At 38.4% G+C, this 25,168-nt stretch overlaps 1 protein-coding gene across 4 annotated transcripts in view; it reads left to right on the forward strand.

The window, feature by feature from the left end:
- Positions 1-8,590: 8,590 nt before the first annotated feature.
- LOC105193913 (SAM and SH3 domain-containing protein 1) overlaps positions 8,591-25,168 on the forward strand; it is a 324,915-nt gene continuing 308,337 nt past the window's right edge. For 2 of the 4 annotated variants that reach the window (XM_026130583.2, XM_026130586.2), the window contains exon 1: positions 8,591-11,053. In XM_026130583.2, coding sequence (XP_025986368.1) covers positions 10,556-11,053 — 498 coding nt within the window. In that variant the 5' untranslated portion in view covers positions 8,591-10,555. The remainder of the gene's footprint in view (positions 11,054-25,168) is intronic. The other 2 variants (XM_026130584.2, XM_026130585.2) reach the window with 1 other exon arrangement.

Consider the following 25,168-nt stretch of genomic DNA (forward strand, 5'->3'; position numbering starts at 1 on the left):
AATTAATATTTTTAAAAATAGAAATTAAGAAATTTTGTTTTTTCGACAGAAATATATTTCAACAAAATTCTAATATAAAATTTAATTTATTAAGATATTTAATAATATAAAATTAGAAATTCAGGAAAAAATCATGATCTATTATATTTTAAATAAATTTTTGGAATAAATCAAAAAAAGATTATTTGATCAAACTATATGGTTCTCTCTTTGAAGTATCCTGTAGATATACAGAATATACGCAGGTTCCCTTAGAAAGCTGCACCTGCTCCGCAAACACATCCACTCGCAGTTATATACGTATGTGTTTCCTCCTCTTTCCCCGCTGGAAAACCAGCAGTCACGCACTATTTTACGACTTTCGCCAGGCCTCTGAATTAACCCGAGCTTTTCCGGGTACAAGGATGGTCCTTTATGCATCCTGTCCAGAAATGAAGAGCATTCCTTCTATCTACATCGAGGTTACGGTGTCGTTAAACCGCCGTTGCTGATATCACTCTAAAATCTCTCTGTTACAATTTTCTAGTAAAGTAACTCAGCACAGAGAGATTTTATATAATACTATTGCAAACTTATATGCAAAAACACGAAATCTACATACTGATGTTAAAACCTGATATGTTAATAGTCGCTTTAAATTTTTATGTTTAAAAAATTTGAATGTACGACACGTAGAAAGTTGAGTTTTATATAAGTAAAGAAATAACGGTCGTATTTGCAAAACAGTATAAAAAAAGAATCAAGCCAATTCACGAGCAAGAAGAAAATGTGAATTCAAAATAAATTAATTTTTACAAATTAAAAGTAATGGAACGCATCAATTTATTTAATCCTCACCGCCAGCTGTCACGTATATTAAACAATAATAATGCACTACAAATAAGAATTTGTTAAAAAGCTAAAATTTTAGTTCGATATGATCAACTAAACGTTCGATTGATTCAATAGTTATTTAATTGCAAAAAAACGATTCATTCAACTGTGCAAATTTTTTAATCAAGACTCAATTAAAAATTAAACGAACTCAATATTTAGTTCCATGCATCAAACTAAATATTTTGGTTTTTCAACAAATTTTTTTTTTCAGTTTGATATATAGATTGGTTTAAACCAGTAACATCGCCAATGATCTCAGATCTATTAATTTGTTCATTATAACTGTTAATGAAGATTAAATAAATCGAAACGTTTCTCCTCTTTAATATTTGTAAAAATAAATTTAATAAAATATTAAGTAAAATTCGATCAATAAAAATGTCAAACATAAAGATGAGAGAGCTATTTTCAATTTTTGCAATTTAATAATCATTTTTGCGTAAATTTAAAAAATTTTTCCAGTTTATGCAAACTGCGCGCTGAGTATTTATAATACATATTTGTTTTAAAATACAGACCTAAACTGAAGCCGAGATACGTAATATCACGAATTAAACTGACAAGCAATTTAATAATACTGATGCTAATATGCATCGTAAACTATATGAATCTATTGCAAAAAATAGCACCATAACTAGAATGCAATATCCATCACATAATGTACGGAGGTCCAGAATTAAATTCTGGTTAGTATTATTATATCTTTTGCAATAAATTTTTTACAGTGTTTTAAGATGCGCATTAGTATCAATATTAAAGTGCTTGTCAATTTAATTTGTAATATTATGTATTCCCCGGCTTCAGATTAGGATTGTGTCTAATGAATATTCGTCGCACATAAATTTGCATGAGCTAAAAATTATAAAAAATTTCACACAAAACATTATTAGATATTAAGAACCGTTGTGAATAAATTTATTTTAAACCTACATCTTATTCTTACTCATTAATTAGCCCCGATTCTTTTTCGTAAGAAGGTTTTATGTCTAATAATAATATAATAAATGTTCTTGTTAATGTTATCATTTTTTCATGTTTTTTTCTATAAAAATTATTTTGTCCGAACAATAAACAAAAACTGTGTTAGAAGAATGATCTAATTTATATGGAACTTGTCAGCTAGTTAATTACCACGGATTCATCATTAGCACACGTGCATATTTGATTATTTAAGTAATAATTAACAGATATGAGTAAATCATAGACAATAAACGAATACCTGCTAGCGCGCAATTATAACAGCTGCAACATTATTTAATTACCAAAAACGGCACAGCCTTCGCGAATCCGAAATGCGCGCAGGGCGCAGCAGGAGCGGAGCTAATTGTGAGCATTTATCTAATGTGAAGGATTTACAGACGATGTAAATTTATTCGCGAGACCCTCGCTTAATTACGCAGATTCCAAGGCATCTCTCGCAACACTCCCTCGCGCTACGTAAGGCGTGCACCGGGAAAAACAGAAATTAGTCTCGTATTACGGGCCGCCGAGATATTTGCAGCAAGTAATGTTCTCGCAGAAATGGTCCCGCTATCATTATCATTTACGGCTCGCCCTTTACGATCTATCATTAAATGTATCCCAGAGCGCGGAAATTCTTTTCATGGACCGCGCTTCATAGTACGCTTCTTAGATACGTGCACACTCTTGGAGACACACTCGATAGAAAGAATGCCGCGTCGCGTCGCTGTTTACGAGCGCAGCCTTGAACGATAAACGTCACGAAATTATTCGTGGAAAAGCGACGAGAGAGACCGCCGGACTCGTTGGCGTCGCAGACGTATCCTTTATTTTTGGATAAAATATCGGCGGAACGATAAATCGCACACCGTTCAGGCTTTGGAGCGCGAGTCGCGTAATGTAGCAGAACGAAGACGAAAAATTGTTGTCGCGATGTCGCAACCGCGCGCCGTTAATGTGTTAATGACACAGGTTGAAAATGACTCGTCTAGCGGCGATAAATCAGCTTGAAATATGAGGAGCTTCGTTTATTTAATTACAATACCGTAATCTACCCGGACGATCGCCGACCAACGTCGTCGTGCGAAAAAGGGAGAAAAGTTTGTGTCAAAATCTCTTTCCTCGAATTTTATATCGGGGTAGTTAACGCGACTGATATATGCGCATAACGCTTATAAAGCTATGTGCGTTCTGCTGTGTTTTCTTTTTTTTCTAGAAACGGTTGTCTGCCTTAAGCTCGCCCGGGCTTGTCCGGGGATTTTATGTCGGGGCGCGAACTCGCTATTTACGATCGCCATTTCGCAGCATCGGACGCAGCGTTTTTCTCCTCCACAGGATTCACAGTCAAACGAATCGGTAGTTAACGTCGATATTTTTGAGCATCTCGGCCCCCAGGTGACTTTTTATCGCGACGTCGACCTTAGACACACCGACGATAGCCGCGCGCGGATGCAACGATGGCGCGAAGCCGCAGTTCTGGTTGCAGCGTCGTAGGCTACGCTCGGCCGTCGATACGGCGCGCGGCGTGGCGACGAAGCGAACGTAAAGTGCCGTTTTATTGGTTGTTTTGAAACGGTAAAGCACACCGTAAACATGCCATCGCTGGACTCGTAAACAATGAAACGGCGTATATGTATAAAAGTTACAGGATTAAACGCCAGCCAGATTATCGATTAGAATTTATACGTTACAGGACCGCTGAAAATCGTGCCGCCGACAAGGTGATTCACTGCTTCTCCTTTCGTAAAAAGGACGAATAAGCCAGAATTAATTTTGAGGGCACTCTATGCGGATCTTTTCCTTTGTGGTTTGAGCAACAAATTGACGTTAGTATTCGAATCTTTTATTAGTCGCCATTTCCAAACTCGAGAATTTATTTAATATTCTCGATCCTTTATCGATCTACGTACACCAGCAAATTGCAAATTCTTGCTGGCGTCATGTCGACACACCGATTAAAGATAAGCCGAGTATCTAACTCGAATCCGGCAGGACCCTACGTTTATCCTGTTCTGTATGCGGTAACCATCCTGGGAGGACATGCTTTATCATATTCAGCAGACAATCGTCGGAATGCTAATCTTCCATACCCCTTTATTCGTAAAATTAATGATCTGTTAATGACTATTAATATAATGATTTGATTTATATGTTACTTGGATATTTATTCATACAAATCATAAAAGCGACATTTAGTAAGTACGTTAATAAAATGTTATTGTAATCTTTCTCTCTCTCTCTCTCTCTCTCTTTCTCTCTCTCTCTGATTCTCTCTTTCTTTCTCTGATACACGGTACGCGTTGTCACAATGTTTTAATTTTCTTCAAAAATATTCTCGTGCGATCATACCATCTGGCAAGTTATTAAAATATCTGTGAATTATGATAATTCATCCGAGCTTCCACACGCGCATATGCATACATCGTAGTCGCGCGAAATTTCGTTGATGCAGAATATTTTAATGGAGTCCATCGTGCCATTTGACATCAATAACGAACTCAAAGAGACCTTGATAATATCATTTATCCCGTATAAACAGGAATATCTGGATACCGTTGGAATTTGTTGTACGTTTTATAAATATTTGGCACATCTGAAACAGTCCGTGAACGATGGAAGCTTTATTTCGCCGTTTCATAATAATCCGCAGTATTGCGGAAACGAGTTAATATATTGACAGGTGACCCGTCTTCTGATCTCATCCCTCTGCTCCGAAAGCAAATTACTCGACCAAAGCGAGGAAATAGCGAGGGTTGCATTGAAAGGGTCCTTCCTGTCCACGACACGCGATGTCATATCACGTTATTGAGAGCTACTTGTCACTCCCTGCTTTGCCGTCATACCAGGATGGGTACGTCCATGCCGATCATTCAATTAATTCGGACCTCACGCATATATCGGCGATCATCGTCCGCAAGCTCCGCACGACTAGCATTGTCATTTAATAGAGATTTCCCAAGAGTAGTGCTTCGATTTCGTGTTCGCATTTCTCAAAAAGCGAACGAGGCAGGTGTTTTACGCGGAAAACAATTAAAAATACGCTGTATATTTTCAGTGAAACAAATATACGTGATTAAGGATACTGTTGTTTGTTTGATTAAATACCACATGCAACAAAAAGGTGAGGATGTATTTTATAAGTTATATTTTCTATAAAATAACAAATAATATTAAAATGATTTTACAAAATAGTTTTAATAATAATCGTAATAATTTATTCAATGCGTAAATAACACCGATAATCAAAACATTAATTATTAATAATAAAGATTATTAATAATTATTTTTTATTCTCCATTAATCTTACAGGGGGCATTTTTTTACTATTCGGATTTTTATTAAAATTTGTATTCATGTGTTTCTTTTTTTATTCGTTGATTATAAATTTTAAGTTAAACTTTAGAAATTTAAAATAACGAATCCAATCTAGCAGGCAAATCTTTTACATTTATAATCATTTTTACTTATATTTTCTGAAGCATTTCTTATCTTATAAATCTAAGGTCGAGCTTGATTGAGCTCTTTATATGTATTTTGATGTTTTGTTTTTTATGTACAAATATATATATATATATATATCTCATGGCGAATTCGATTGGACTGCACTAATGCACTGGTGCACATTAAAGCTGCTGTACACTTATCTAACCAAAGTGTAAAAGTAACTTACGTCATGTATCTTTACATATCGATTTGTATTTAATGTGCGATCAATCAAATTCGCTATTAAAGAAAAAGTTTTAAAATCATTTAGAATAAAATGTTGGAAAACGATTGTTTTTATCTGCGTTGCATAAGAAAACATTGCATGTTGAACAAAAGATTAATATTTTGAATTTTTAAAATTTTATTGTACTATATGTGTGTGCAACTGATGATACAAAAAAGATTTTAGGAACTTAATTTAAACTAAATAAATCTCTAACTGCATCGAATACGTCATCTTTAATTTTTAAAATTAATTTGATATAAAATTAGGATAAGATCTAAAAAGATTGGAACTTGCAGAAAAATATTCAATGTTGTATAACTATAGAAAAGATATTTTAAAATATTTTATCCGTCAAACTGAACTTTTTATTCACTTTTTTTATTTCGAATCAAATTACTACTGTTAGAATTGTTATTATTACCGTAAAAGTAGTTTTTTAAAAAATGTGTTATTATTCATACGCAATAAATTTTTTCTAAAAAACACTTTCAATATTTTTACATATTTAAGACTTTTTTTAAACAAGTACGTAAAAAATTCTCAACAAATATTTTATACATTACAAATTAAAGCGTGCTTAATATTTAAATAAAGCTTAATATTTAAATAAAGCTTAATATTTAAATAAAGCTTAATATTTAAACAACCTTTTAACTTTATTAGTTCACGTACCCCAGTAAATTAAAAAAAATCACTTTTTTTGTTTTAATTTGTTTATAAATAAAAGCATTCATTTATTAAAATATAATTAAAAAAATAATAATTTAGATTTTATTAGTATAAATTAATTCAATATGTTAATAGTTAATCAACGAAACGTTAAAGAGATTATGGAGGAAAAAGTAGAACGTATATGTAAAAGTAGTACTGCTCCTATAATAATTAATCCAAATATTTCTTTAGAACATTCTATCAAATAAAATTTTATTGTATCTATTACAAAAAAAAAAGATTATACTAAAATTTTACTCGGATGAAATATATTGAAATTTTATTTGAATTTAACAAAATTCGTGTAAAGGTTTTAACTTGTACTTCTACTTTTAATTGCGCGAGCTTTCAATTAATGAATAATATCATTTTACGCACTTTTACTTTCCAATATTTGATTGTACTTTAGGGTCATCTTACGTATCATTATTTTCGAGGGAAACCGCCCTTTGACGGACGCTCTACTCGACTCTTGCTTGGAAAAAGGGAAGAAGTGGCTATCCATGTGACCCTCGAACTATTGCCGTTTCTATCGCATTCACTGCGCGGCGCAGTCCAGTTTCATTCGAGCGTGATATAATAGCACATAGAGAGCTGAACGTGCCGGTTGTTTGACTGGCAGCAGTGCAGATTATTGGCCTCATGGGTCACAGGCCTTGTACCATTGCCGTTATCCGTTCATTTATAAATGTCGTTCTGACAAAGAAATTGATTACGATTGTCGCAGATAATCATCGATACTAACTCTTATTCAATGACCACGGTGTTTTCTGAACGATCACGCAATGGACGTTATGAAGACAGGCGAGAGTAAACTTTTTCCGTTTCTCTTTTCCATGTCTTTTTCGCGCGAATTCAAGAAACCGTTGTCAGTTTAATACGAAAACCAATAGCGATAAGCGGATTTCGTCGCTGTCTGTATTAAAATTTATTCTTTAATTTGATCTTCCTCGCGCGAAAGTTGAAGTCGAAATCTAATAAAATACAATACTCGGAATTTTAATCAAATTTTGAAGCAATGTTCTCTTTTAATTATGTTCTCATTTAATTAACTCTCCGCAGACCAACCTGCTTTTCACTGCTTAGTCAGAAGTGGGTCACTGATAAACGATTCTATTTTTCAAAGGGTTTTGGACTATAAAAAGTTTAAAAAAATTCTGGTATACTGTATCCCATTTAGGAATACGATTGTATATTTATATGACCTAAAACGTGTATTACTTCTTTTGTACATATTGATATTTGAGGTAGAATTGGTAACATGGGAAAATTATGTGGATCTCAAATAAAATTGGTCCGTGGAAAGTTAATATGCTCCAAAATAGAAAATTTTATATTATAAAATATTCTCATTCAGATAATAGTATTAGAAGATATTTTCTTCCGTTAAAGTATGCATCTTTCTCAAATATTAACGAGAACTGCAGTATTGTTAAATGTAAAGTTTAAATTATATATAATTCATGGTAAAAAATTGAATATCGAATGTTGTTAATAATTGACCATAATTATGTCAGAAACATTCAACTCACATAAAATTTATTTGGAGAAAAAATGTAAATTAATGTAATTTAAAAATAAAAATAAAAACCGTTTTTTATTAATTTTAAACTCTAAATTAGGCTTATATTTTTTTGTTTAATGTAGGAAAATGTGAAATGCGGACTACCCACTGATTACAATAATTAAAAAATTATATTTTTGTTGGACGTTTCTTGCATAATTATTGTTAATTTTATATGTCGCGTAACATACATAGAAAGTATTAAAAATTTCAGAATATACACATAATTGAGTTATATATTTGAATACGTATATTCAAATAAATTGAATTTAAAATAATAAATAGAATTTTGTCTTGAAATATCTGACGCGGATTCATAAATCGTCTAAAGTGAGGTTAGAAGCGAATCCTGGCGGAGTAAGATAGAATCTTTACAAGCGCGGAGTCTTCTCATTCAGGGTTTAAGGGGAGAGCTCGAAGTTTCAACGAAATTCACAAATTCTCAAATTTTCGCTCGAAGATTCTCGGAGCGAACAGCCGAATTTTCCTCACCTGGGATCTCGCATCCACGCTGTCGCAAACGAGACCGATCCACCCCGGCGGCTGTTGCATCCTGACGTAGTCGCCGGCGTTCACGCCGGCTGAAATTGCACGTTGCATTTGCGGAACGAGTGGGGGATCAAGAAGTCCTGCAGGTGGGGAGAGAACGAGACTCGACGACGACGACGACGGCGACGGCGACGGCGACGGCGGCAGCGGCGGCAGCGGCGGCGGTGGTAGTGGTGGCGGAGTGGGAGAAGGCAGTTCGCGAAGAGTAGACGAGTGGGGCTCCCTCTGGTGGGTGTCTCGTGTCAGTCGAGCCGTGTGCCGCGTCGCGGTAGTGTCGTGCAGTAGTGTGTCGTTTCGCGCGTTCCGTCGAGCCACGACGATGACGTCTTCCTCGTTCTGACTATGAGCGACGCGCGCTCATCGCGAAGATCACCGGGCACGTTCACCCCGTTGTCGTTATCATCGCTGTCATCGTCGTCATCGTCGCCGCCGCCGCCGCCGCCGCTGTTGTCGTCGTCATTTATTCGATTTCGCACGCGGACCGGGCCGAGCCGGTCGAGCAAGTCGCGCGTCAGGGATACCAACGGACCCTCGTCGTTCGTTGCCGCATTTTTCGGCCCCTCGAAATCCTTCGATCGCGTTCGGCCGGACGATCGTTCGCCCAAGTTCGCGTTTCGATCCGTTCGTGTGTCTGTGTGCGTAAAGGGGGAAACTTCAACGCGTGGAATAGCCGACCGTGACCGTCGCGAGTGACTGCACGAGGTGTTCCACCGCTAAGGGGGAAAGAAGCCGCAATTTCCGAAGAGATTTGCCGACGGGCGAGCGCGTTCCGACCTTGATTTTTGTGCGCGTGACCCTCGTCGGAGACGAGTGAAGCCGTAGAGGAGACAACAACTCGTTCGTTTATCGCGCGGACGAAACCCCAAGTGACCGACGGCGCAAGTTTCAAAGTCGTCGCAACGGAAAGCGTAGCGGAGGGTTCGCTCACTACCGGCGTTGCCAACTTTCTCGCGCTTTCGACGGAAGGACCCGGCCGGCGACTACGCCGTCCGTCTTCGATATATCGACGTCCGAGATCTCAATCGATTCTCACGATCGTCTTCCATCGAACGAGAGCATCGGATTCTACAACGGACGGATCTTACCCGGGACTTTCGCGAGTGGTCTCTCTTGGATTTGTCTCCGTCGGAACGGCGCACGAGATCGCCTCCGGTTTGCCTCACTTTGTCCACGATAAGTGCGACGTGGATATAAACGCGTTCCGCGATCAGTTTCAACGTTCCTGTCCTAATTCCAAGGTCAGCTCGCACGCGCGCGCGCGCGCGCGCGCACGTAAACAGCCGCTCGCTCGCTCGGGGAAAAAACAGAGTCCTCGTCGTCGTCGTCGTCGTCGTCGTCGCCGTCGTCGACGACCGTAGCGGCGTGCCGGATTAGATTTCGTCGAAGAGCGCGGCGCGCAAAAAGGAGCAAGAAGTGACGGAATTTATCGAGATATACACACGGAGCTGCTGCCGTATGTGCACTGTGAACTGACTCTCGCGTGTGTGAGTGCGTGATCTCCCTCTAAATCTTTTCCCGTTTGTGCTTCTCGCGAGGTAGAACGAGATCCGACGGGGTCGACACTTCGCCCCCTTCGGCTTTTTTTTGCCTCGCAACGCTGCTCCAAGCCTGTGGAGCGTCTTTCCGCGAGAATCGGAGACTGACGAGAGGCGCGCGGAGTCTGTGTATTTCGCGATGAGCCGAAGAGCGGTACATGTCAAGCGGCGAACGTGACCGCCGCAAACTCCTCCTTTCCCCGTTTCGACGCTCCGCGTGTTTCGGCGAGACGAATCTCGTTAATACCGCCGCCGATCGTCAAGAGAGGAGAATGTCGCGCTAGAACGAGACGGGCTCGACGATTTTCTTGCCGGCGAATCGAGCGAATCTCTACCCTGGACTGATCGACTCGCGCGCGCGCCTCGATGGACGTTACATCGTCGTCGTTTGGAGGGCGGCCTCGCGGGATGGTAGTAGCCGGCGCCGAGTGCACGGAGCGCAGCGGATAATAAAGCGGGATCGAAGCGAAGCGCAGCGGAATCGTCGTCGTCGTCGGTGGAGCGACCGACGAGGAGGAAGGACGCGGTTTTGAGGGGAGGCGGCGTACGAACGTCGGGGCCGTAGTCGATCGTCGGGTTGGTGGCACGTGACAGCGTACCACCACCGCCGCCGCCGCCGCCGCCGCCGTCGCCGTCGCCGTCGCCAAGATGACCATGGCGAGCAATATCGTGGTCGAGTGGCTGCGGTCGCTCCATCTCGGCCAGTACTCCGAGTCGTTCATCGACAACGGCTACGACGACCTTGAGATCTGTAAACAGATCGGTGATCCGGATCTCGACGCGATCGGCGTCTTCAATCAGAAGCACCGCGCGCGCCTGCTGCAATCGGTCAAGACCCTGCGCGAGGAGGGTGCCGCGAGCGTGTACTTCACGCTGGAGGAGACCGTCGACAACAGCTGCGACAACGTCAGCTCCAAGTCCTCGAGGACGTCGTCCGACAGGCCGCCCAGCGACAAGGAGACGCAGCGAGCGTCGCCCACGGCCAGCTCCTCCAGCGGCGGTCAGGAACTGACCAAGTTCGCGGACGAGTACGAGGAGGGCAAGGCCGAGCTGGTGAGAATTCCCAGGATGCAATTGAGGATGCTGCTGCAGGAAAAGCTGAGACACGACGGCATCAGGCTGGCCTGCCAACCCTACACCACACCGGTAAGTCAATTTACTTTGCTGGGAAACTCGCTTACACAGTTTGCCGCGAGAGAATATACACATCGAGGAATATCGTATGAGTTGAAATTGTAGTTCGAAAAACGTTCAACGATCCTGACGTTGTGAGTAGACAGCGATCTCAAGTCGAAAAAGTCGAGCTAACAAAAATGAAAGAAACTTGCAAAAAAAACCTTGCCTGATACAATATTGATAAAATGAAAAATATTACTAAATTAATCAACTATAATTTCCGGCTACAATTCACGTTTCGTTTGAAACGACAAAACCAGTTCGATTTTTCTTTTGCCGAAATAACAAATTCGCGAACTTTCACCATTTAACTTCGAAAACGGGAGTAATTTGATCATAGTAATAAGTAATAATGATCGTAATAAGTAAAATCAGTAAAAGGCTCTGGAATAGTTCATTTTATACAAACACGTGATACGTGTGCACGAATGTTATTATTATGTACGAGTATCAAGTTTATAATACAAGTCTAAAGCATACAACATGAATTATTATGTAAATTAAATTGCATATTATGGCACGGGAATAATACAGCTGTTTACTGTACGTGGTGAAACGAATGTCGTTCGAATGATACATATTTAAAAAATTAAAATATGCACATAGAAATGTACACAACGTTTTTTGGTATTCTGGTCTGGGGGGGAAAGGGGGCTTATATTCTTCGTATCCCTTAACAACGACGGCACAAATAGATAACGTTACGCGTTGTAAATTAAATTGCTAATTAATTCCGAGTTGAACGACAGTGCTATCTGCTGTTCGTGATACGTCGTCAGCGATGTGTCGCGAGCATAATTTCCTTCCACTTTCCCCACGTTACCCACGTCGACGAGCGCGCGTCGTCTTTAATACATTACGATACGCATCGCGATTAGCCTCGACAATGATACTCGAATTATCGAGTGAATTATCAGACGGGCACTCAGGTGTGCCAGACACAGAGGTGGGGAGGGTATCTGAGACGATGATAATGCTGAAAACTCGCAGCCCTCACGTGGCACGCCCTACGAGCGTAGATAATCCTCTGATTCATTATTTCGTTGCATTAGCCACCAGCCCGAGATAAGAACAAACGTGCCATGTTTTATCCTCTTCCCTCCGTGCACGTTCTTATTCACCCCCGATCCACGGACAAGATGTTCGATCGTATGTTACATTTTCACTTTTAAGTAACGAGAATGGTTATACCAGAGAAGGGGAGACCTTAGTACTCAATAATAATTTTCAACATGAATTTACAAACGTTTACAATATCACTCCAAACATTTCTAGGTTCTCCTCGAAAGCTGCGTTTTGAGTCTGGCAAGTATGCGGCAGTTTGGAGATCTTGTAAATATTTGTTAATTCATATTATTGAAAATTATTATTGAGCACTAATATCTGCTTTCGACCGATATAGCCATTCCCATTATTCAAATGTGTTGACCTTTCTTGTCGATCATATTAGAATATCGATATTTTCGCTTTTCTTACGTGTTCAATTTCTTAAAACATTTCTTTCAACAAGAACTTTAATATGCATTTAATGTAATTTTGATGAGGTGCGAACAATTTTAATTTTCACCATCTCGTTACAATTTATTTTTTTTTAACTTAAGTACATATAGGTATGGCGTTACATATTTGCTTCGTTCTTTACTACGTGTCAGCAACACGACGTAAAGTTGCAAATGCATCTTTGCATCTCGGCCTTGTTACATCTATAATGTTGTGTAAAACACATTTTCCATGCAGTCGGTCTAATTAAGATGATAAGGATATGTAGCGATATGCTCGCTAAGGGACTTCCTGTCAGTCAAAATACATTTTCTCCGGAAAACTTTCACGCATGTTACCGCGAAGTAGAAAATACAGTGAAAACTCTACATTCGCGGGGTTCTATAAAATTGCAGCGAATATATGGAAATTGCGCGAAAGAGGAAGTATATAGAAAGATTTAAGGTTTTAGAAAAAGGAATGGGCAACAACAAGGAAAAAGCATTTAAAAATGAGAAATGGATTTTTATTTTTTTGTCTTATCCAGAGACTGAAAAAAAGAAGCTTGAAGTAAAAAAAAACGGTTTTTTTATTCTGATCCTAAAAAAATTTTTTTACTTGAATATACATATGTATTTTTCGACATTTAACGCTGCACTATTGTTCTAAAATTTAGATTTTACGTTTATTCAAAAGATTTCTGTATAAAAATAAGTGTAAACAATTGAAATGTAGTACAAAGACTAAATGATGATGGAAAAAATCAATGCCAATAACAGGAAATAAATACAAAGTTTATGTTGGTTGGAACAAAACGTCTATTTTATGTTTATTTATTTGTTAGGGATACAAAAATATTAAATAATATAAAAATAACGTATGTATATTATATGTTTTAACAATAAATATCATGAAAAATCTTATTTTGTTTTTTTTTAGTATTTTGGTAAAAATACAGTTTTTACCATAAAAAACTAGTTTTTATTAATTCAGTTTCTTCGAACTCAAAAAATCCATTTTTTCACCATTAATCTTATCCAACGTTGTTGCAATTTAGTGCAGTAAAGAAATAGAAGTAGAGAATATAGATATAATATTGCATTAATTTATTTTATGTATGGTGTAAAAAACGAATTTGTGATATTGTATCTTAAAAAGGCGTTGATATTGTCTCTTAAAAAAAAAGGAAAGAATTTTAAGGAATTCTTTAGTTTAGATAGGAAAAACGATTTTAAATGGACACATTAAGTTTCGTCTCAGATAACACGCACGTCCAAAGTCAGGACACAAGACATCATTAAGACATCTTTCAAACACATTATCTAAAGATGTCACTAAAACGTTTAAAAACACAGACATTTTTAAAATGTCTTATGTTCCGATTTTGGACATCGCGTTGGGCTTGTTCATTATTTACTCTTGCACGAAAACGAGTAAATTTTATATTCATAGGAAAAATTTCACGATCTTAAAAAATATTTCGATTATACAGTGGAGGTCATGAAAATAAAAGAGTCATCTATATAAAAATTCATACATTTATATTAGTTAATTATTTCATTTATTTTAATATAAGCAATAATATGAAAATTTATTTCTTAATCTCTTATGGAGAAGGAATAAATTGGAATAAATAATTATCTCTCTCTTTGGAATAAATAATATGATAAAATACAAATTTAAATTTTAGTATTTTTATTGATAATTGTTGTTTTCTCTTTCTTAGTCTAACTCTACTTTCATAACCACCACTGTGTACATGTACAAAATACGTGAATAAAGAACGTACTTAAACATGCAGTTTCCGTTGCACTTGCCTCTACGTACTTAACAAGTAAGTCGCTCTTAATATAGTTAAGACGCCCCGCTGAGATTTCGATCCCCATAATTTCGTTGGCGGAGTTGAATATACCGTAAGGATACTAGTCCTGCATATATATATGTATACTCGAAACATGTAGTTCTCCAAACCGCGATGGTAATGCGAGCAACTGCGAGCGGAACGAAATGATCGATCGGCCGAATCGCAAGATGCATTGAGGGCAATATCCCCATTGTCTGATATATGTAAAATTAGCGGTGGATTTAATTAGGATTGCATTTTGAGTTTGAGGAAAGCACCGAGCTCGTGAATAATGGTTCAGTTATATGTAACATCTCCCTCCTCTACCGTTTTATGATGCAAGAATCACATCGCGAGATGGAAAATTTAACAAAAAGATTTTAATTTCTTGCATATATAATTTTTTTTATACTGATTCGTGTAGTTTAAAGTTACTTTACCTTTTGTCACTCTATGTGACGAACAATGTGAAAAGCATGAAGTCATATACGCAAAGGCTCTGTTTAAATTCTTGGAATTTAAAAAAAAAATTGGAATTTTTTGTGAAGATTATAATACGACATTCAGGAAAATTGGAACGTTCGTAAAGAATTTTTGATCAGTATTATTTTGTTTAATGAAAAAATCGAATAACTTATATGATCATAAATGTTCTGCGTTTCTAATAACTAAAAAAATATTAATAGTTCAATAAATATAGAACTTCCGTTTATAAAACGTACGTATTTCTACTTTCAAAATTCATTCAATCTGCGCTGAAAAATTTTTATTTCCGATGTGTACTTCATAATTCGACACGGCGACAAATGCGGGCGCGATTAATTGGACATTGAGAATAAAAGTGAACGCGTGGAGTGACAATTTTGAGTATTAGTCATACGCTCGTTAAGAGAATTATAAAGCCGCGGAGCTTTATCGTTTTGGAAACAAGTTTAAAGCTCCGCTTTGTTGCTAATGAGTCAGAGAACATGCGCGGTAATGCCCTCCACGTTTGTTAATTAACCGCATGGTGCGATGGCGAGACGAAAAGACAGTTGCTTGATATTCGGAAGGACGTGTGGTTTTCATCGCGTAAATAAGTTCAACATTCGTGACGTTACAAACTGATGTTTATAACATCTATTGCCTTCCTAAAGCTAATTCTTGTTTTCTAAGTTTATTTCTCTAGCGATGCTTAGCCGTATTGCTGAAACGGAACACAATGACAATATAACAAGATAATCGAGGGGAAATTCACAGCCGGCATTGGTGTACAAAATTTCGGCAGTGGACTGCCGAAAAAAGTAAGCAGTGACCTATAATATTGACGGCATTGTCGTCAGTGGTTGGGGAGTGGTGAGCTCACTTCAGAGTCGATCATGGGGTTGAGCACAAAAATTTTTGAATACTTCGGGAAAGCTTTAGAATTCTTGTGCAGGCATTGGCGTATGATAATGGGCACGCGGTAGTGTTCATAATTGCATGGCATTGCCTTAATTTTAATATAGGATTGACGGCATTGTAGGCATTGACTAACAATAAGCATTGTCGGCAGTGTACAAAAATGTCGGCAGTGTTTTACAGCAATGCCAAAAATCGGCATTGGTGTACAAAATTTTGGGTTGTGAATTCCCCCTCGAAGATAATGTAAAAGAGAATTTAGTTACTGGAGAGAAACATAGAATATAGATAGTACATAAAAAAATATATAAACGAATTATTAGTATATTATAGAATTTACTCAAGGATAATCTAAACGCATCATTTTAATAGTAAAATTAAATTAATAAAATAGGAAAAATGATGAATATATACGCGTGTGTGTGTGTGTGTGTGTGTGTGTGTGTGTTCACAATGCATCAAAAAAATTATTTTTTTAATATCATCAAAATATAGAATTACAATTTTTCTGTTTTTCTTCCACAAGTGGCGGAGGTATAACGCAATGACAAGTATTTTGTTGAAACATTTTACACAATAATTTTGTTTACTGAAATTTTTCATAGTGACTGCAAATCGCTACGTAACTGAAGCCCGCAATTGGAATGCATCGCGAATTTACGAGTACGCGCGGCGGTTTTTATTTTTACACATCGTCGATGTCCATTTAAATTAGTTCGCAAACTTTAATTTATTCCTCTCGCGAAACGCATGATTTCGCAGAAACACTGCTCTGTAAACGAACCACATATATTTGACAATACGGATTATAATAGGGCGTTTCGTTTGACAATGATGCGCAGGGCTATTGCTGAGTATCAGAGTAGATTCGCCTATCCGAATTTTTATTAGTTTATTGCCAAAGCATGCAAGAATCATTGCATTACTTTCTACACATTAAATTGAGAATGATAATGATTTATTTAAGGCATAACATTAATTGTGGAATTTTAATCTAGGTTATAAAGTTTAACCTGAATAGATAATTCTTATTTTTCTGTAAAATTTCAAGTGAATTTTTGAAATTAATTCATTAAAACTGACAGTTTAATTATTACAATTTTGCGCTTGTTGTTACAGAGAACAATCGTAGCACTTTTGGTTTCGACGCTTTAAAAATAAAAGATACATAACGATGCAGGAAAATGTATTGAAAAATATTCCAGTGTAGAGAGATTTAATTTTATAGAAATTTAATATTGAAGCTTAATCATGGAAAAAAATATGGAATATTGTACATTATCGGAAAGAAATTGTAATGAACATTCGAGCGGATAAAAAAATTTTCGTTAAGAATTAAATTTATTCGGATTTTATCATATAATTTGTAACAAAAAATGCAATAATTCTGCTCCATCTTTATAATGTTCAACGCTATAAATATGTGCGATTATGTATAAATTGCATTGATGCAATTTTTTTAATCAATACGTATCGCGTATGAAGAAAAACTACTTTATACGTTGTAATACAAGCATTATTCCTAAACAGACACTGAAAATACATTCTTTGCGTGATAGCGTGACCGATCGGTCGAACAGTTATGAAAATTACAAATTGAGGTGCAGGAAAGTTTCTGCGAGTTGCATGGAGGGTCATCGAGCGCGCGATTACTCATGCGCGCCGATTCATTTATGAACTTTCGGGTGGACCAAATGATGCTCGCTTTCATTTACGTTCCCATGTACCAATAAGCGCGAGTGCACTTTCCATGTGTACTGTTTATGAAATTTTAATGTGACTCTGGTTCAACGGTACAGAGCAAATGACAAATTTCCCCACTCCGACTTCGCTTTTCAATACATAACTCGCACCTGATGCAATTCTTTTACAAGTGTCAAACAAAGCTTGGTTGATTTTTTTTTTTTTTTTTTTTGAAGGATACGAAATTTTTTAATAAATATAGATATTTCTTTTTTATATAAATATTGAAAAATTGATGAATTAAATAACAAAAAATATTTTGTTTTCGATCTAGAAATGGCAGTTTTAGTAATCCTAAAAATTGTTGGCATATTGACCTAACCAAATCCATAACACATGTGTCTCCATCATGTCAAGTTTGCAAGACATTCTAAAAATACTCGAAACAGTTCGTTTTGGAACTTTAGATCAGAATATTCCTAACATGATGGAGCAATTTGACTACGGATTGATTTTAATATGCCAATCTTCGGGATTACGTATTGCCGTTTCTGGTTCAAAATTTATGTTGGCCTGTGTAATTTAAGAAAATATAGAGAATTTGAAAATCGTTATTTTACTGTAACTACGTAATATCTTCCTATCTCAATGCAAGAAATAATAATAAAAGCCGTCATAAGTCCAACTTTTTCGATTTTGAAATTTAAATATTCTCATCCCCTGAAAAATCTCTTGAATTGCATCATGCAAATTATCAGCGTGTCATTGTAACTTCATTTGACAGAAAACAGCGGCAGCTGAACTGGATCACGACCAAGTTTTTACATATTTCATCTCACGTTTCGTAAATTCCCTAATTTTCGGCCACGTGTGACTCGCAAATGTTGAAAAGCGATTTATTTCGTAACCAGGAACGAATAAAAATTCCACAAAGCTCACATATATCGTTGTAAATCAAAACCACGTTCGCGTTACGCTTTCGTGTTACGTGAATACTCTATCGTCTCTATCGGTTTGTGATTCGGAATCGAGTACAATTGTGTGTCGTCACTGTCGTCTCTCAGCTTTGGTGATCAACATATGAATAACACGATTATACGGCTGGCCGTCTCCGCGGCGGGCTCACTCCGTATTTTATACGCCCATATGTTACCTCTTTTTCGGAGGGAGCACGCATACACGTGAGCAAATGACCGCAAATGCAAAGGGAATAAAAAAATCTTGTTTCTCTCAGAGCACGGTGGTCCGGTCGTCACCTGCGTCTTTCGCCTCTCGGCGCGCTGCGAACGAGACCTCGCTTCTCTCCCGCTTTCGCATGCATGCGTGCACGTGCGGCTACCAACTGACCTGTCTATTGTCAAAGTTGTACTTTCCATCTCGAAATCGTGCGTATGCGTGCACGTCGAAATACAATCGTGCACATGCCGAAGATCTACCCAACTGGCACGCATACGAGTATCTCGCTAATCGACATTCCAACCGTTAGGGACTACGTGCAATTACGGCGTTCGCGATACAATCGCTGTCAATACGTGTCTATTTATCTGTAAGACCATTGGAGCGTGTAGCCCACGACGGTGCGACTAACACTTCGTTAAAATTGCACCGGGACCAGCCGCGCCGTGCCCGTTCACCGTGTTGAGGAAAGCACGCCGTTCGAAAATTTCACGATATACGTTCTCGCGATCGGGAATTTATCGTAATTCTTTCTCTCTCATTTTTTGTTTAGCCTACCGCTCATTACTCGCCACACCTCTTCGTAATTGTTGCTCGGAACAGCTGGTTGCCTGCCATAGCTCCAAGTTTTAAAGATGCTATCTACGTTAAGCGAGAGTTCTTATGAAAAGCGACCTTGCTACGATCCTATTAAATTAATCAGATAAGCACGACAGACGCGATTAAGAGAAACGTTTAACATGATATTTATGTAAACGTAATTCAGTTTCTCTGTGATAATCTAAATTGAAACTTCTAATTTTGTTACTCTAGTTAAAAGAAAAGAAAACTAATTGCCATCAGTTTATTTCTTTATAAGTATTATAGCATTTTCTCTGTGTATACATTTTCAATGGTCTGTATGTTGTGCGTTTTTTTCCATTCTTTAATATGTAATGAAGATGTAGAAATATGTGTAATGAATTAATGCACATGCTAAAAGTGTTTTTATGAACTTTACATGCTCCCTTTCAGTAATCAATATAAAATCGTGCAGAACAAATATATACGTCTCTTAATAGATATGAAGCGTCGTGCTTAAAGAAATCCACATAGATATATTTTTCATTGCTCGCCGCGCGATATAGACGGCTGCGCGAGACCCTTTGACCTAGCGTTCAGTAACGAGTTGTTCAATTTTTCTCTCTGGAACTGTGCAAAGCGAAGGTGGGAGAGGAAAAGGGGGCTTGATACACATTCGAAGCAAACAAGTTAGGAAAAAAAAATAGTCAAAAATCGTTTGCGTGCCTAGGATGAGAAAAACGTTGGAAATGTGTGAATTATATGGTCAAATAGCATACGATAGAAATTCTATGCCAAGATAACGTGTCCACGAGAGAGTGCGAGACGGGATTAAATATCCGACGATTATGTGGCGTGCCGCTCACACGTTTCCGCCTCGACCTTGCAACAGGAGATAGGAAGAGTTCCGTGAGCGCCATAAAGCGATCGAACAAGCACCTCTTCATCCTCGAGGCGTCTCTAACTCGTCTGGCGAATTTCCGTTATTCACGCCCACGGGAGTGGTCGTTACTCTCCCGGCAGCGGCGGCGTGCTACTCTTTTACGCCGATGAGAGTTGAATTGCGCCAACTTCGATCGTAACCCGCTTCCATCCGCGTCGCGTTCTCTCTGTTTCTCGTAATAGCAGTGGGAATCACTATGTACAAGTACGCGTTAGCAAACGACCGCGATTTTGAGATACTTCTCACTTTATAAACATTTATTTTGTGTAAATGAGTTACACAGACAGCGTCTTAAATAGCTTTAAATATTTATTAACGCAGCACTCCTTTCGGATTTATTAGCTGCAATCCAATTCTTGTTTGATCTTTTTATAAAGCATAATATATAATATTTTATAACAATCTCATATGTATGCTCGTTATTTCTAAACAATAAAATAACACAGAAAGCTTGGTCAGTAAACAAGCAATTAAAAGGATATGACGAATGCATTATAATTTCATGATACAGTATTTAAATATAATTAATGGAACGTTTTTTTTTTATTTGATTTTGTCATCTTTGGTCTAATGACAATAATTTACATAATATAATATTGAATTTTTTTTCATATTATGTAAATTATTATTAGGCTAAAAATGATTAAGTCAGAACGTTCCATTTATTATATTTAAATATAATGTGTTATGAAATATGTTCGTTATATCCTTTTAATTGCTCGTTTACTGATCTATCTTTCTATACATTAATATTTCATACTTTTGTATAATTGAAACGATAGCAGTGATATTTGTTGGCAATTAGCAATAATGAGGAAAACAAAAATTTAACTTTAAATTGATTAAATTTGTTAAAAAATACGTAAATTTTGATTAACTAATAGAATCAATGAGTGATCTTTAACGAAGAACGGTTTCTGCCCAATAAGATTCATCACTTTAACGCGGGCGTATATATTCGTACATATGTATCGTATTTCCCATATCTGTTCGAGTGTTTTTTTTATTAGACATAACGTGTGAATATAGGTTGGATCTAAGCCGATAGTGTTCGATATTTTGAGACAGATACTGTACGACAACCGATCGACCTTCCCTATAGTGTAACTATAGCGCATCGGTGGTAATAGCTATTAAATATTTGAACGAATGTTCAATCGATATACCTATCCCTTGGCCGAGCGCGTCGCGACTCTTTCCTAGTCTTCCGTTCCCTATTCTCCATTCCGTTCTAACCCATTCCTTCTTTCCACCGAGTAGTCGGCCTTCCGAGCACGTTTTCATGAAATATCGAACACATGGAATGAGATTCTCTTATTCCGTAAGGGGAATGACGACCGTGGAGAAAGAGCTGCGGGCCAGGTAGAGTCGGTGGGTCCGGGAGGAGTGTAGGAGAGCGTATGGATCGAAATGGCAGATATTACGCGTCGCTCGCGACGACGCGGCCGTATGATTGATGCAAGACAGTTACGCCGGTCGTGTGTGGCGCGTGTTAGCTACGCTGTCTCTGTATGCGCGTGTGGCGCGCGTGATTATTATTCAAATTTTCACGATAGCGAGCGCCCGACGGGCTTCCAGCGAGCCGTGCCGATTGCCCACCGAGATTGCCCCTGGTGAATATTTATTAAGCGCGCCTCTATTTGTTAATCGTTGTCTCGCGCCGCCGCCGCCACCACCCGCGCATCGCGCGACCGGATACACGCCACTTCGGCGGCTTATCATCGAGCATTTTTCTCGTTTCTGCTGTTCGCGCTGCGCCGAGTTCTATCTCATCGTTCCTCGTAAACGGCACGTCAGGTCTGAGGATGTAATCAAGGAGAGTCTGGAAACGTCATGGCGACGCATCGAGTGTATGAACACGGAATTTATGGTTCTCGCGGCAACCACCATTAATAACCCCACCTTTGTCTCTCTGTCTTCAGCTTCCTTTTCCTATCCGTCTTATGCGATCCTTCCGTCCCACCTCCTCCCTCCCCCTCTCTCTCTTTCTCTCTTTCTATTTCTCTCTCGCTCTTTCTCTTACCGCACCTTGACGAAACGCCAAGATTCCGTCTTTCAACATTAGCGTGTTCGTACGTCTTCTAGCTTTCTCCGACCGTTTCGTTTCGGAATTCTACGAGAACGATACGCCGCGCTATCATACCCGTAGAGAAGTGAGCTTGGAGTGGTATTAATGAAGAGACATCGTCGCGAGTCGTTGTGATAAAGCGAGGAGCCGTTACCGTCGCTTTTAATTAAGCTCCCGCTTTTAACGCGCCAATTATGAGAGCGAAGAATTTATACGCGTTTAACCTGAAAGTACCAAGTAGCTGTGACATCGATTACGGTACGGTGCATCTATGCAAAACAGTCTTCTTCCGGATAAAGTTCTAGTGCCCTTCGCCCGTGCTTGCAGCGTGGGAAAATTGCGCTTTCCTAGCGTTAAACTACGCGCGCATATTTTGATCGTTCGTTTCCGAGTCACTCGTCTTTATGCTGCAAATTGTGTTGGACGAGAATCTCCAATTAATCATCGTATACTGAGGCGTCACTGCGATGAGTGAGATTTGCGGTTATACAGGAAAAAAAAGAGCGATAGGTTTATGACAAATGTGGTGACACGGCTGCGCGTATACATATTTATCAAGCGTGCTATCGCGATTTAACAGCGAAATATCTAACCACGGGTATTCATTTATCGAATATGATCTCCGTGCATTGTCGTTACTTATCCGTCTCTATTTCTTGATCTCGATTTCGCTTTGTTGTGCATCGTGCTAGTCGGCCTGTCGATTGACTTCGGTGTTTGTCTCGTTTTGATTCAATTTGTACTTACGCCTCCTCTACTCTACCCACACGCTATTGCGAGTACGTCGATCGGATTAAGCGGGCAAATTGATTCAATATCCTGCAGACACTACAGAATAGTTTAAAATTTGCGCTCACGGTTCTACAGCCGAGATCAATGGAGCAAGGTGTCTATTATCGTCTTTGTTTAACGTGTAGCAACAGATATTGTCAATTTATTTAACAACATTCCTGAGAAATAATTTTTATATCTGCCATGTTAATATTTTTAATATGGATTATACATTTGTAAAAATATCTCTACACACACGTATCTCATATTTGTCTTGGAATTTTATGAAACGTGTTTTTCTTAGAGTTAATTTATTATTATTAATAAATTATCATACCGGCATAATAATGTATTGTGCAATAAAAATGGGGATGTAATTTACATATTTCCAAGTTTCAGTAATAACATTGACAGGATTCTATGAAGATCAAACTTTAAGATTAGCCAATGCACGTTCTCCTACGCCGCACAAGTGAATAAATCATACTTTCGATCACGCCAAAAAAAATGCGCTCCGAAAATCACTTTTTGTAGACTGTCATTACGTGCGCGCATTAGCGGTTCTCTCAATTTTCCAGGCGACTGGTTCCATCGATAATAGTCGCTATTAATTAGTTTACTGCACTCTCACGTGGCGTAATTTGCAGCAATCGAGCGCTACGCACTTTGTATCTTGGCGCACATATCCCGCTGACATTAATAATGGTGCGGTTCATTCGAGAAGGCCATTAGTCGTTGTCTTAGAGTACTAAGCCAAAGGGGAGATGGGTGGAGGGGATAGCTGGCTGTAGAGTCTGTCCCAAAGTCGCGAGAGCCCGCTTCGTTACGAACGGATACACGCGGATAGGATTTTCCTTTCTCAAGGATTTCACAGGCTCCTCCTTCTCCACCTTCTCCCTCTCGCTATCTTGTTCACCTCGTTTCCCTCCTACGCTTCCTTCCCTCCTTGTGTACTCCCCTCGACTTTGTACAAGCCGCATCGAGCTACTGCTTCCGAACTTTTCGAAGACGAGGGTTCGAGTCTCGATTAAGGGTGACTGTAGGTATAGACGTTAGGCTCGGCGTCTCTGAGCAGTAAGTAAACCCCACCCTCCTGCCTCGGAGAATAGAGGAAATGCCCCATAACGCTCTGGATTGACCTTTTACGCTTTCTGCGGGAATGCCATTCCCAACGCGAAAGAATCACGATGTAATTTAGCTCCAAAAAAAATTATAGATGATAGTAAGCAAACTACACAACTTTGAACATTAACTGCTAACTTTAGCAAAATTTCATCATCTTATGGTACACGATGATGGCAAAAACTATAAAGATAATAATGTTGTGAAATACAAAAGAAACTTAAATCAAATGATTTAATTTAAAAAAAAAGTCAATGTTATAATAATAAAATATTTTATAAAATAGTTTTACTCAATAATTTAATGTCAATGTTTATTAACAGTAATATTAATAATTTAATATTTAATGTTAATTCTATACACAAAATGCATCTTTACTTTCATAAGTGTAGCGTCTTTAGAGATTATTTTTAATTAATTCCCATTATTATTTAACGTTATTAAATCGATATACCGGAGTCTACTAGTTCTTTGAAAGTTTTTCTCTTTTCTCGCTACGAAAAATGAGTGCAAACAATTCACACACTTTGTAAATTAGGCGAATGTAGCTTGTAAAATTGTAGCTTGTTGTACACAGGACTGAGATTTGAGAACTTTACTTTACTTTTCGCAAGAACAGTGAGTCAAGAAAGTAAGAGGTGAAGAACAAAAAAACAGAATCGAGTTAGGTAAGAAGTTGCCATTGACGAAGTGTTTATTTACCGGTATTTTGCCAGTATTTAAGATGCGTTATGTTACGTTTTTCATTGAACCAAAGAGAAGAGCCTCAAGATGACTGACAAAGTGCAAGTCCGTTCGACCGTGTACGTATAATTTTGAGTTTCTTCGTTTTTTTTTTAACTTCTTTTTACATACTCTGCACCCCGAGCATACTGCAGTTGTACAGGGTATGATCAGCGTAAACATACGTACGTACACGCACGTAAGTATTTACGTACGCGCGGGCGGACCCGACAGTTAAGTAGACGCATTAGACCGCGCGCGCAGTATCCCCCTCGTACTAGGCCTCCAGCCGTGGCTGGCACGCAATGCATGCCGCGCGCTATCCAGCCGGCATTA

This window comes from Solenopsis invicta, chromosome 6 (genome assembly GCF_016802725.1).
Source record: "Solenopsis invicta isolate M01_SB chromosome 6, UNIL_Sinv_3.0, whole genome shotgun sequence".
NCBI lineage: Eukaryota > Metazoa > Arthropoda > Insecta > Hymenoptera > Formicidae > Solenopsis > Solenopsis invicta.